Source organism: Lycorma delicatula, chromosome 10 (genome assembly GCF_047948215.1).
Source record: "Lycorma delicatula isolate Av1 chromosome 10, ASM4794821v1, whole genome shotgun sequence".
Taxonomy (NCBI): Eukaryota; Metazoa; Arthropoda; class Insecta; order Hemiptera; family Fulgoridae; genus Lycorma; species Lycorma delicatula.
In genome coordinates this window covers 96,920,944-96,933,169 of record NC_134464.1, presented here as the reverse complement: position 1 = coordinate 96,933,169, position 12,226 = coordinate 96,920,944, and the positions used below count along the sequence as shown (strand labels likewise).

Sequence of the window (12,226 nt, the reverse complement as noted above, 5' to 3'; positions counted from 1 at the left end):
TGTAATTGTACAAATGTTGCCATTTTAGGATACATACATTTTAGTTTATTTTTTAAAGATGACATCTTGCAGGTGACCTCCTCTTCTGCGTAAACACTCACGAAGTCTCTTTGTTAAATTCTTCGTGGTTTGAAGTAACATCTCAACTGGGATTCCGCAATTCCTTCTCGGATCTTATCTTCAGTTCTTCCGTTGTAGCAGGTCTACTGTGGAACACTTTGCTTTTAAGGTGGCCACAAAAAGTAATCGCAAGCTGAGAGATCAGGCGATCTGGGAGGCCATCTAATGTCATCGTTTTGTGAAATGACACGTTGTCCAAACAATTGGCGTACAGCTACCATCGATATTCGTGCAGTATGTGACGTTGCTCCGTCTTGTTGAAACCAGGCTGTGTTAAGAATTGGTGAAAATCTCTTCTGTTGTTCCGCAACAAAAGTTTCAAGCATGACTATTTAACGAGCCGACGACACTGTAATCGCAAGACCGTTGTCATCCTCAAAGAAATAAGGGCCTATAACACCGCAAGATGACATAGTACACCACACGGTCACTTTCTGGCTGTACAACGGACGCTGGACTAGCTGCGTAGAATTTTCTTGTGCTCGGTATCTGAAATTTTGTTTCTTAACAAATCCACTGAGGAGGAAATGCGCTTCGTCTGACATCCACAGTTCATGAACAAACTCCTCGTTATCATTTATCTTCTGAAGCATTACATTACAGAATTGTGCTCGCACAACTGCATCGTTTGGTTTCAGTTCTGCAACTTGTATGGATGGAATTGCAAGTCCTTCACTAACATTCTTTGAACACTTGAACTATGCGATTGTTAAGATGCTGAGAGACGACGGATTGACCGATGTGGACTTCGTGTGACAGCATCTTGTAAAGCTTGAACATTCTGTGGTGTACGGACGGTTCACTCACGGCTTGGAGGTTTCTTTTTCATTGCCGAACCAGTTTCCTCAAAATTAGATATCCATGTTTTAATTGCATGTGCTGATGGTACACGGTCGTGCCGTCCCAGATTAAAATGACGGCAAAATTATCTACGCACTCCCTCTACACTGTCATTGTTTTTGTAACTTGCTTTGATAGCAAATGCACGTTGCTCACCACTCCAAGGATCCATGACAACTAAATGGGAGGTTAGGTTAGAGAAGCTGGCGCCACTTATCAAGTGATACCAATCGCTCACGGCTACCAACATAACTTTCAAAATTTCCCGTTTCTTTGAATCACCCTGTATAATGTACAAATATAAAAAACGAATTAAAGAAAAAGACTCATTCATTATATTAAATGTTATCGATAATATCAAGTGGAAGTAGGGGGTGCTGCAGTTCCCCAGCGCCTATACACGAGCCGCCACTGCTCAGGATACTTTAAATGTATAAATAAACTGCAACAAATATTACACAAAATTAAAGTATAAGAAAAATGATGAATTTATTTTTCTTCAACACAAAAAACACTGAACAATTTAAAGCAGTTTTTAAGACTTCACCCGTGACCAAGACCCCTATTTAACATTATACAGAGTTGAGGGGTACTTTTCAAGGTTAATAATTCAAGTTCTCCCTTTGTTAAGGGCATATTTTATCTTATTATAATTGATAAAAATAAAAATTCCAACTAAGGGAGAATAACTTTATCAAGTACAAATTTATTATACAACTAAAAAAAAAAAAAACAAAAAAAACAGCATATTGCTTCCCTTTGAATGAGTTTCTAAACTTCAAAAATAAAAATGAATTATTAAAACAATATGCAAGTATACTGTATTTTTCTTATGCACTCATAATTTCAGCTTACTATGAAAATTGAAGGAGACTATACAATATTCTATCACTACCAATAATTCTCAACCAACTTTGTCAATCATGTATAAAAAACATTTGAAAAAATTTTTTTTAGACTTCTAAAATAATATTTTTACATACAACCCATTAGCACTACTGATCAGCTGTTATTAATCTTTTTTTGTAAAACTAAAGGACCCAGGTTCAAATGTTAAGATAAGAAATAAATTTAGATCCACATAAAGTAACAACAATTCATTTGCACATAGTTTGTAAATTACTTTATAGTTTGATTGATGAGTAATAACTGTGGAAAAATTGATAGATAATTTAAATAAAAAACACCACTGCTTCTTATTAACAGCTAGCCTGAATTAAGGCATAACAAGATTTTAAAGTACATAATTCTTACAGAATTACACTAATGGTTTATGTCATTAAATCAAAAATAAAACTTGTATATCATGTATGTTATACATCTTGATGTACGAGGCGTGTTCAAAAAGTAACAAGAATTTTTGTTTATTGGAAAAATTTTATTTATTCATCTACATTAATGTTATCCCCTTCAAAATAATCCCCATTAGATATTATACAATTATGCTAGCGCTTTTTCCAATCCCCGAAACACTTTTGGAATTCGATCTTTGGAATAATGTTTAGCTCTTTCACTATTCACTTTTAATCTCATCTATGCTTGTAAAACGACGACCCTTTAAGGTTCTCTTTAGGAATACAAAAAAGTCACACGGGGCCTGGTAAATATGGCGGCTGGGGTATCATTACAGTGTTGTTTTTGGTTAAAAATTGACGAACAAGCAATGAAGTGTGAGCAGGTGCATTATCTTAGTGCAAAAGTCATGAATTGTTTCACCACAAATTCGGGCGTTTTTATTCAAACTTCTTCACACAATCAGTGTTAAACTGAAGGTAACACTGTGTCCAACTGGTAATAACTGGTGTCAATAAGGAGGAAATACTCCTTATTGATTGTTTGACCTTGTGGCACGAACTCTCATGATGCACTATGCCATTAAAATCGAAGAACACAGTGAGCATAACCTTCACACATTCAATCGTACTTGTCGAGTTATTTTCAGTCTTGGTGATCCAGAATACCTCCACTGGGATGATTGAGCCGTAGTTCCAACATCATGTCCATAAACCCATGTTTTATCAACTGTTGTGACACGTTTCAGTAGTTCTGCATCGTTGTTGACTTCAATTAACAACTCCTGAGCAACTTCCATACTCTGCTGTTTTTGTTCTAAATTCAACAACTTCAGAACAACTTTTGCTGTCACATGTTTCATACCCAAAACATCCAAAAAAATTTCATGTCATGAACCAATTGATATCCCAACATCATCAGCGACTTCTCTGATTCTGATTCGGCAATCATTCATAATATAATAATTTCTTTCACTTTTTCCATGCTTTCATCGGTTGTTGATGTACTGGGATGTCCGGGGTGCTTGTCATCTTCAACGTCTTCACAACCTTCTTGGAAATGCTTATACCACTCGTAAACCCTTACTTTACTCATAGCACTCACCAAAAGCAGTATTTAACATTTTTAAGACATTGCTACACTGTATTCCATTCTTATAGCAAAATTTAATACAGTTTCTCTGATCCATTATTTATACAAATAAAAAATCACAAATCGTACAAAAACACATGTTATCCTTCTGATAGCTGACAACAGACTAAACAATCAATATGGCTAAAAATTGTACAGATACTATTCAGACATGTTTACAAATACAAAAAAAAAAACAAGAATCGGACTAATACAACCAGTGAAATTTCAAAATTGTTACTTTTTGAACACACCTCGTATGTTATACATCTTACAAATACTTTGTAGAAAAACTAAGCTTTATGCATATTAAGGCTTGTTCTCTATCAATCTTTCCAGAGTCTGAAGAAAACCATTAGATACAACAGGAAAGGAAGGATAAAAAGTACCCTATTTTTGTTAAAGTAATATCACGATTTAAGTTTCATTAATAAATTATACAAATAAAACTAAACTTGAATTTATATTACTTTAACAACTAAGATTTATCTATTGTTTAAAAATTTGTTGAAATTTGTTTATGGTCCATTCCAGTATGAGGCCATTTAACAAAAAATATTGCCATTCAACTCTAAGAAAAAAATTAGATTTTTTGTTTTCTGCACTGAACTACATGTTTTAACCCCCAATATTATGATACATACATAACTGCAACCAACATTGAATGTATAGAAAAATTGTGAAGGAAAGAATGTCTATTCATATGAGTGGAATCTTCTACAATGGTAGGTAGGAAAGGGCTCAGTCATTTTTCTGCAATAACTAAATATGGAATACTTGTAGATTGTAGTTGTCTGGATATAAAGAATAGAATACTGTAGTTATTTTACTTCGTTGAACTGAGAAGCAGCTGTATTCTTTTCTAGTAAGTCAAAATTCCCAATCGATTTAATAGAAATTATTCTTTCTTTCACAACTTGTTTACAAGTTAAGAATACTGTTAAGAATAATACTGTTAAGAATATACTGTTCTTAAAACAAATAGTTCAAGGCAAAAGAAAATCTATCTTTACTCTTAGCTGTAATAGCACTTTTTTCTAAAATTACCACCATATTAAAATTAACCAACAGAAATTTGTTTTTAAATATTAAAAAAATTAATACTAAAAAAACTGATAATACTATAGTATTAATTAATACTGTTACTAGTATTATACTATTAATTATACTATAGTATTAATTAATACTAAAAATATTAGTATAGTAATATTAGTAGTTAGTTAAATCTAGAAAAAAATTACCAACTTTTTACACAATCTATTAATAAAGTTATTGAAAATTAAAACTACATGAAATGAAGGGGAAAAAACGTGGTACTTTACATTCATAAATTCACTATAAATTAATTAATAAAATTAATTTATAAATTAATTAATTCTACCAGTGTTTTTTCCAAATAAACTGAAACTCTCTAAAATAAAGAAGAAAAGAAAAAGGTTTAATGCATTATAAGCTCAAATTTATTTTTCCACTAAGTGGTTTGTAAGCTGCAGCTGATACTATTGTGACAATTAGTGTAATGGACTTCACTTTGTGGGAAGTAATATGATTATATCTTGAAATATTGACAAATGAACACCAAATCATAAAGAATAGTTTATCTCTATTACTATGATATCAAGTTAATTAAAAATCAGTGCTTAACTGTGTCTGTAATAAGAAATACATGCAAGCAGAGACACATTTTCTTCATTTGGAGGAATTACTCAGTTAATTGCTCTTCTTTTTATTCAAAAACTTACTCTCAGTTTCAAAGTAATGAATTCATATCTCATCAAACCATGTTAGAAATAGTTCTCCTCAGCTTCATAATTTTTTTTTTATTCTAGACAATTATGTTACTGTATGTCTTTCATATAAAACCTAATGAACACAGATTTTTTGAAAAATTGATAATTTGAATGAGTTAATTCAGTCGTGGTTTATACGTAAACACACAGCAATTTCATCAATCTTGGCTTACCTATAAGCATGGATCATTCAACAGTTTTGATCTGTTGAAAAACATTCCACTTTAAAGACACTGGAGCAAGTTTCATACGCCTAAAGAAAATTTATCACAAACTACAACTCTGGCTACAAACTCTCGCTAGATACAAACAGATAACAGAGAAAGAACTCATTACAAAGGGTCCAAGTGTCCTAGAAACTAAAAACAATGGATTGCTGCTTTGACTGTAGACGTTTTTTACAGGCAAACAAATGAATAGATTATTACCAACTGAAAGCCGTAATAAAAAAAAGTCAATCTACAGATTAACAATATTACTCTTATGCAAATTTTTGGAAAAGGAGTAACAAACTTGATTTAAAAGAACACAATCAAATATTTTAAGTACTACATACAGAAAATGAAAATAATGCTGAGGTTAAAAAGACACTCTAACAACAGCAGAATGAATTAAACCATAACGGTTATAAAAATCCATCAATCATAAAAATAAATCCTAAAAAGTAATAAAAGAAATAAGGAAAAAGTAAATATGTAAAATATACAAATTAAATTTCACGAGAAATCAATTCACTAGGCTGGTGAATCTCAATCAAAATGTCAGTGGACCACTTTACAACAAATGTTTCACTCTCAGGGTTTCTATACCATAGAACTAGCCTTACTAGCTTTCATGTAGTACAGCTTATTGCAAACAATTTATACCTTACCATGCTGCTTTCAAAAATGTCTCACAAAGCATACATAAATAAAATGGATGCTTGACAATGATTGTCCAGTCTAAGCTTCCTGAATGACTACATTGGCTCTTTTATTGCCTGGAATTACTACATGGCTAGAAACCAAGCAAAAACTGAAACATGTATTGCAGCAGTTAATAAAAAAGAATAATGCGTGAATCTTGGACGATTAATGGATAAGTAGTGAATATATCTGATAATCCTAAAAGAACACTTATTAAATCAAAGAACATCAGAATACGGCAAAATCGTACTTCTGACATGATGAAAATCTATAACCTCAAAATACAATTCAGCAGTAATATCTTGCACAAATGAAGTAAACTGGACAAGTAAACTCTGTGACTGACCAGAAAGGAATATACAGTGGAATCACCCTGCTTCTATCAGTGATAAAAATCGTGGAGAATTTATCAGATAGTTTGAGACACAGTGTAGAAAATACAAGCTGAGCTCAATCACTCATTAGGGCTCTAAGAAAAACAGTCATTAAGCCTCTCCTACAAGTAGTAATTATATATTTATCCTACAAATAGCAATACATAGATATTGCAGTTGTTGACAAGTATAAGTTATTATTATGTAGATACTGTAATAGCCAGTTACAAGATTCACTATTATCTATTTATGCAATTAATACAGAGCTATATCAGAATTTACCAGTAACAATTAAAAGAAAGTTGTTACACAGAGATCGAACATCCTGATTCCTATTTATTTGTCAAAGTAATAAACCACTGAAATGTAATCCATCTGAGATTTTACCAAAGCTCAGAAAAATTTAAGTATGCATGTTTGATCTGAACCTAACTGACTTTTGTTTCTAATTACATGCGATAAGAAACATATCTAAAATGTGTGAATTCCTATAAAGTTCCTGAAGTATGAATTCCCATAAATGTTTAAAGGTTGATGGCTCATCATATATTAATAAAAATTAAATCCAACAAATCTTAAATAGAATTACTGGGATTTCTCGAGTATAACATCCATTCTGGTTTATTACTTACTTAGAAATGAGAAAAGCATACAGATGTTGTGTTAGTAACTAAAATATTAAACCTAGTACTCTTATCTAATGAAAAAAAATTACAGAAACCTAACAAAAAACCAAGGTTACAAGATAAATAATTGTTATTTAAAAAGTTTTGAAAAACTAATATTAATTACCTTAAAAACATTTCTAAAATATGCACTGCATGCCGATAAAATAACTTTATGTGCCCTAAATTTTTGACCTTCACAAGATAATGTTACATCAACTAAATGTTCTTCACTTCTTAATGTGTCCAATTCTGTAACCATATTGCTTTGATAATTGTTCCATCTTAAGCAAAAATGATCAGCCGCCATACTATATTACAAATACTTTATATGTAAAAATAAATTAAAAATTACAAATTTATATCTGAAACAAAAAAAAGTGCACCAGTGAAAATAAACTGTTATTAAAATTAATATCACATTATAAAGGACACATGCACACTATGTAACAGAAAGAAAGAAATACTTAGCACAAAATACCTGCTCATACTTGAATTAACTAACATTACCACAGATACTACACATAAAAAAACAAATTAAACATTTTAAAAGTTAAACAGGTAGGACAATTTTTTTCTTTTCACTGAACCCCAAATAGTAAATAGAGTGATAGTTTAATAACAATAAAAATTAGAATTGTTTCTCCTTTGAGTAAGCAGCAAACAACTACACAAAATATTGAAATAAAAATGAGATCTTTCCCCCTAAGAAACTCATATCGGTAACTGTACCTCTGGCATCATTTAATGGCTACAGACAAGAGATCTACTCCCCTATTTAGGTCTTACCCAACATCTTTGCTCACATAAACTAGTAATCAAAGGCTAAGTTTAAATACTTTCTGAACAAATCTTCACCTGATCACCTCATTTCACAATATAGTAAAGTTAACACAACATTATTATCTAACTTCTTAGGTAAAAAAAAATTAATAAATTTTCATCTGGCCTATTTATTTATTTATAATAAATAAAACTAAAAATAAACATATGAAAATTGGTTCAGTAAAGGATTAAATTCATAAGTGCAATTTACCCTCATCCCGATTATCATGATAAAGTTATGAAAATAAATGTTATTTCAATATTTGGCTATTATAAGAATTGAACTAACAGATTTTTTGATTTTTTTCTAAGCAAATGGATTATCTATGCTGTGAGTAAACTAAACAATAAATGTCAGTTTAACCGGACGAGTAAACAGATTATAGGTTTGAAACTTTCAATTCAGCTGTAATTTTATTTGAATGTGGTTTATTTGATTCAGGAAATTAAAATGTACAACTTAATAAATTTAAACCTTTTATAATCCAAAATTCACACGATTTCCAAGAATCAAACTTGCAGAACATACTCAATAAGAATAAAAATCTTGGACTTTGGATTACTGAATTTTAGGTCAATGGCTCTGTAAAATATTTGGAAGAGCTTTTTCATTGGACCCTTTGGTCATTGGACCAACCATCATTCATTGGAAGACCCTTTTCAAATATTTGGAAGAGCCTTTTTCATTCACATTAGAACAAAAGAAACTACAAATTATGTTTATTAAAACATTAATAAAAAGGTAACCCACAAGCATTTGAAACTAGATAAATATTACTTAATAGACTGATTAATACATATAAAGAGGAGCTAGGCTAAGTAAACTACAAATATACATAGCACAAAAACAAGTTTTTATATTTATACAAAGACTAACAAAAGTAACAAATAAACATCAGTAAATTACAGTAACATAAATATAACAATTAAAAAATAAATAAATAAAACTACAATGTAATAAAACATAAATAAAATCAATTTGTATACATATTTAGATGGAAACTACCTTAATCATAAATAAATCCTAAATAACCATATAACAAACATCAATCAATGAAAAAATATCCTATTTAATTTATAAAATAATGATTTACAAAAGAGGTAGAATTTTGTGAATTTTATATCTAAATGGCCATTTAATACTACTGTTTTGAAACACCATCAAAAAATAGACTGTAATCGTTTTTAAGGTTTTCCAATTGCTAAGGATTTTAATCAATAAATACAAAAAATTTATTTATAAATATATGTGTTAAATATGGTGTGGAGAATTTGCACTTGTAATCCTACACAGGAAATAGACAGCAAAAAGGTCCATGCAAATTACTTATAATTCACTACTAATAGATCTGACAATATCTCGCAGCTACCATTCAGAATGGTGTTATTATGTCCTAGTGAGATCAAAAGAAGCAACATGTAAATTCTATTCAACCAACGAACAGTCTAATGCCAAAAATCAACAGAAATCCAATTAGTTGAAGAATTTGGGGAAACCTACAAATCAATCAAAACAATGCTAAAGATTTATCTAACCAAATTAAAACTGAAGCCAGCTAGCTACATATTACATAAGTGATGGATAGGAACCAGTTTAGAAAAGCACGTTGTCAACAAGAGTTTATTACTATACATTCTTTTTATTTTTCAAAATCCAACTCCTTACATTATTTTAGTCATTTGTTCAAAGTAATCAAATGACTGAAGATCCATTAAAAAAATATAAAGTAAAAAATAAAAACAAATAAATAGGTATATGCAATCAAACATTTTCTTACTTAAATTAAATGATTATAAACTGGCTTAATACAAAGAAAAGTTACAGAAATTATAAATTACTCAGCTAGTACTAAACACATTCACAAAATACATATGAAAAAAGACAAATAAAATAATTAAAACTATCAACCAAGGAATGTAATAATATTCAAAGAAAACTTAAGCGCATAGAAAAATATTATAATACATAATAATGAAATTAAAAAAAAACCTAAAAACAAATGCAAATAATGAATAATAATTAAGTAAATTGAATGCAATTTCATGCACCACTACTATTTTTATTAAAAAAGTATAAACAAATTAAGATAATATTATGTAGTTCAGTATTCTAAAGAAAATTTGCTTTAACGCAATAACTGTAACAATTATATTATTATAATAATTATCAATTATAAATGTGTAATCATGTCGATCATATATTACTATACGTATAAATTTAACTATGTATAAACATTTATAAAAAAAATATAATAAACCTATTTCCTATACAGGCAATAACATGCAATACTGCTATTGTTATACTAAGTATTATTACAAGAAAAAAAATTATACAATTTGAGTAAACAATTTTAACATTATGAAGAAGAAAACTGTACTTATGAAGCAATTCCAAATCATTACTACATGGAGTGGAATAATGGTAGAATAACTCGGAAACAAAAAGAGATGGTCAAATGAAACAAATATGGCATAAAAGTGTGTTTTACTTGCAACAAAAACTTAATCTTTCTCAATGTAGTCACCAGTTAGCTATACATTTCTCACAACAGTGAACCATTTTCTTATTTCAACAATGAAGAGTAATGGCAGTCTTTCTTTGATCCATGACTCATTGCGTCCTTCAGTTCATCACTATGGTGAAATGAACTCCCCTTTAATAGCAGAACAAAATGAAAATTGAAGGGGGCAAATCTGGAGAATGTGGGGATATGGAGTAGATTCAAATTTCTACTCCACAAGAGCTTCAATTGTTGCACGCAAAGTATGTATCATGCAGCAGAATTATTGGCTCCAAGAATTGAACACATGCTTCCTAAGGCACTGTAGTGTGATACGATGGTCACCTGAAATCAATTTCTATCTACTTTTGGTGTTCTCATCAATCACTCAAAATGGTCAACTACTGTAAGGCACATTCTCAATATTCACTTTACGAGCTTCTGATGCGCAAAATTTTATTCCCCACCTACTCACAGTACTTCGAACAACAGTTTCATTATAAACAGATTTTAAACTACAATGAATGTCACAAGCATTCACATTTTCTGCTATTAAAAAAATCATTCACCATTTGTTTTAGACACATTAATATAGCAGGAGTACTCAACTGCATAAAATGGCAACTGAAAAAATGAGAGGGTATGGATAAGTGAGTTTTGGAATATTAATAATAGAGAAATGAAATTAACAAGATGGCACTTTGTGCGACAATTTGTTCTCTGATAATCTTTCAGGGTGTATTATATTTCAGCTGCTCCTCAAAATTTAGTAATAATCTTCTCAGAGAACAGAAACTGAACAAACTGCACAACTTACAACCCCAAACATCCATAAGATCTAGAGAGTAGCATCTTAGAAATTCAAGAATTTGATAAAAAAAATAAAATGCCAATGGCTGAAACCAACTTTAATCTTCTTACTGACAAGCTGCCAAGAATGTATGGGAAACTGTAGTTCTCATCACGTGGCTGAGTACACACACACAAGCACACACGCACACACACACCAACAATTATAAAGAGCAAATATTTTAATTAGCAATAATTTTAATAGCAAGTATTTTAGTATTTGTATAAGACAACTTTTCAAATACATGTGTTATTGAAATTAAATTAAAATAATTAACCAAAGACTGAAATGGATGGACCAATTCAGCCAAAGCAATTAGCATTAATGCTTCCATAACAAGAAAGATTTATTTCTTTAGTATTTCATATTTCCAGTGTTTTTCATCCTATAATATATTATTTTGTTATCTAAAATGTAAATTATTGTCAAATAAATATGAGGTAAAAAGAAAAATTAATTTTTTATAAAACCATGGACTGAAATAAACATGTGAAGTTTCTCTCTTTTATTTCAAGAAAAGAGAGAAATGAAATTTAGTTTAGTTTACAATAAAAATAAAAAAATTCATATTTTCTTTAACAAATGAATTACTTTCTTTAATAAATCCTTTCTTGGAATATTTATTAAAACTGCTACGCATTTCCACTTGTATTTATCAAACATTTAATGATCTACAGAAAGGAACCATAATTTCATTATTCCAAAAATAATTAGTATGTGATTCACTATGTTATCTATATACAAATAAAGTAGGGGAAAAATGGGTTTTTTATTACAAATTTTATAACGATATTAATAATAAATTTATACTATATAAATATTTATATTTATGAAACAATAAATTCATAGTCTGAAAATGAAAGATTATTCAAATACAATTTTTTATATAGATCATGCAATACCCTACAGCTTTACACTCTTAAACTGAGCCT

At 29.9% G+C, this 12,226-nt stretch overlaps 1 protein-coding gene across 4 annotated transcripts in view; it reads right to left on the bottom strand.

Moving 5' to 3' along the window:
• Positions 1-12,226, bottom strand: part of LOC142331788 (uncharacterized) — an 86,909-nt gene that overhangs the window by 54,763 nt on the left and 19,920 nt on the right. For 3 of the 4 annotated variants that reach the window (XM_075377899.1, XM_075377902.1, XM_075377898.1), the window contains exon 3: positions 7,246-7,483. In XM_075377899.1, the coding sequence (XP_075234014.1) occupies positions 7,246-7,428 (183 nt within the window). In that variant the 5' untranslated portion in view covers positions 7,429-7,483. Of the gene's footprint in view, positions 1-7,245; positions 7,484-9,721; positions 9,828-12,226 lie in introns of those variants that run through there. The other variant, XM_075377901.1, reaches the window with a different exon arrangement.